The sequence below is a fragment of the Gavialis gangeticus genome, unplaced genomic scaffold (genome assembly GCF_001723915.1).
Source record: "Gavialis gangeticus isolate Ggan-Ray unplaced genomic scaffold, GavGan_comp1, whole genome shotgun sequence".
Lineage (NCBI taxonomy): Eukaryota > Metazoa > Chordata > Crocodylia > Gavialidae > Gavialis > Gavialis gangeticus.
This window is the reverse complement of record NW_017728964.1, coordinates 14,491,391-14,493,369: the sequence shown is the minus strand read 5'-3', so window position 1 is coordinate 14,493,369 and position 1,979 is coordinate 14,491,391. Positions and strand designations below refer to the sequence as shown.

The following is a 1,979-nucleotide window of genomic DNA, read 5'->3' as shown; positions in this document are numbered from 1 at the left end:
CAAACAAACAAACAAACAAACAAACAAACAAACAAACAAACAAACAAACAAACAAACAAACAAACAAACAAACAAACAAACCAAAAAGGCGGCAGCAGGGTTGGAAGAGAGGAAGTCAAATGCTACCAAGACCTGCATGCTGACAAGGCAGGCATAACAGTGGCATTTCCTACTGGAGATGGAAAAAGTATGAATAAGGATGAGCTTGATTTTTACCAGGCAAAGCTTGAGTTGCGTCAAGACTACTATCAGCAGGGTCAGAGACAGCAAGGTAGTTCCAAGTCATCTGTTTAATTATAGGTAAGTCTCACTTAGGGATGGGAGTAGGAGGAAGACTAGAAGGCTGGGGTCTGATCTTGGGGAGAAGGTAACAAGAGTGGGAGCAGCAGTGCCCAGAAAAGAAAGAGAAGAACAAGCTTGGAATCTGTGGTGCCAGCAGGACAAGGGTCTGTAGGAAGCTGGAGAGGAGTTTGGTCAACTTGCCAAGAGCAACAGGCAGAGCGAGAGGGCTAATGAAAGGTGGCTTTGTAAAAGGAAGGAACTTACCAGGGATCTGGGTTAAAGGCAGTTTCACTTGTATGGGATAGCTGGTGTCAGTTCAGAGGAAAGGGGGAACAGAATAAAAAAAAAAGAAGTAGACAGAAGGGAGTTAGAAGGGGGCAAGAGTGAGCAGGGAAAGGATGGAAATGGTCCAGGATCTGGAAAAGGAGCTCAGATTGAGAGGTCTCTTTTGGGATAAGCAAAACCATGGCTTGACAGAGGAGGGAAAGGACCAAGAAGGGAGGAAAGAAAAAGAGTGTTCAGAGGAGATGGGGCATCTGCAGACAGCTCAGCTCCATGCCTCTGCTCCCACCTGCAGACTCCAATCAGAGGTCAACCACACACAACCGTGCCCATGGCACCTGCTCTCAGTTCTCCACTCACCAGTTCTTACGCCAGAACGAGATGTCAGCATGAGTTTCTGAGCTCCTCTCTCAATAAGCCACTGTGCCAATTCCAGCCCAAATCCACCAAGGCCCCCTGTGATGATGTAAGATTTGGTAGGTGGGCAAAAAGTGCGGGAGATGGCAGGGAGTTGGGCTAGCACGGAATCACTTGCAGGGAAGTCCTTCTCCTCTTCCCGGACCTTCCAACAACATCACAGGTAACAAAATCAGGCAGGTGTACATACCCTACTTCTCCTCCCACAGAAGTTATGCTCCTATTGCACATCAAACCTCTTTGGACCCAGGTCACAGAGCTATAGAATCTTACGTGTCAACTGGCTGAGGTGGCAAGATGGTTAATTAATTAACCCCAGTAATTACAAAGATCCCTTCTCTCCTACACCACAGATACAGTATTCTCATTAGGGAACCTCACCCTCTGTGCATGGCTGTTAGATACAGAACAGTGGGGCCTGTTTTTTTTGGTAGACATGCCACAAATTATCCATGCGCCCTCCACAGCTGCCACTCAGCCCTTTCCCTTGATCTGCTGCTCTGCTCCTTTCCTTATCTGCCATCATGCACCTCTCCCCTCCCCAATCTGCTGTGCGCTCCACGCACACATTGCCTATGCCACTTGTGGCAGTTTGGCCACTCCTATAGTAGAAAACCCAAAGCCTACAGTTTTCTTGTTACCTTAACCATAACTTTGCCAATGTGTTTTCCTTGTGCCATGAACCTAAAGGCAGCTTCCAACTCCTCTTTGCCAAAGACAGTGCGCTTCAAGGGTTTCACTATGCCATCTCTTATCCCCTTCTTCACCAATTCATTCACTTCTAACCACGCAGGGTTTTCCTTCGTCAAAACAGCATCTAGCAGGATCCCATGGAACGTCACATTCTTCAGGAAGAGAGCCATTCCTGTAAGAGGCACATGATTAGCCATACCAGTTATTGCTGTTCTCTCAAATCTTTTGGGCCTCCAAAAGCATGCAGACATTTCCATGCAAGTCAATGGCTTAAGAGTGAGAGGAGCAATTGCTAGGCTTCAGGA

General features: G+C 47.3%; 1 protein-coding gene across 3 annotated transcripts in view; it reads right to left on the bottom strand.

The window, feature by feature from the left end:
- FASN (fatty acid synthase) overlaps nucleotides 1–1,979 on the bottom strand; it is a 167,024-nt gene that overhangs the window by 9,120 nt on the left and 155,925 nt on the right. For all 3 annotated transcript variants that reach the window (XM_019503691.1, XM_019503683.1, XM_019503700.1), the window contains 2 exons: nucleotides 1,623–1,846; nucleotides 925–1,126 (listed from right to left, as the gene is read on the bottom strand). In XM_019503691.1, the coding sequence (XP_019359236.1) occupies nucleotides 925–1,126; nucleotides 1,623–1,846 (426 nt within the window). The remainder of the gene's footprint in view (nucleotides 1–924; nucleotides 1,127–1,622; nucleotides 1,847–1,979) is intronic.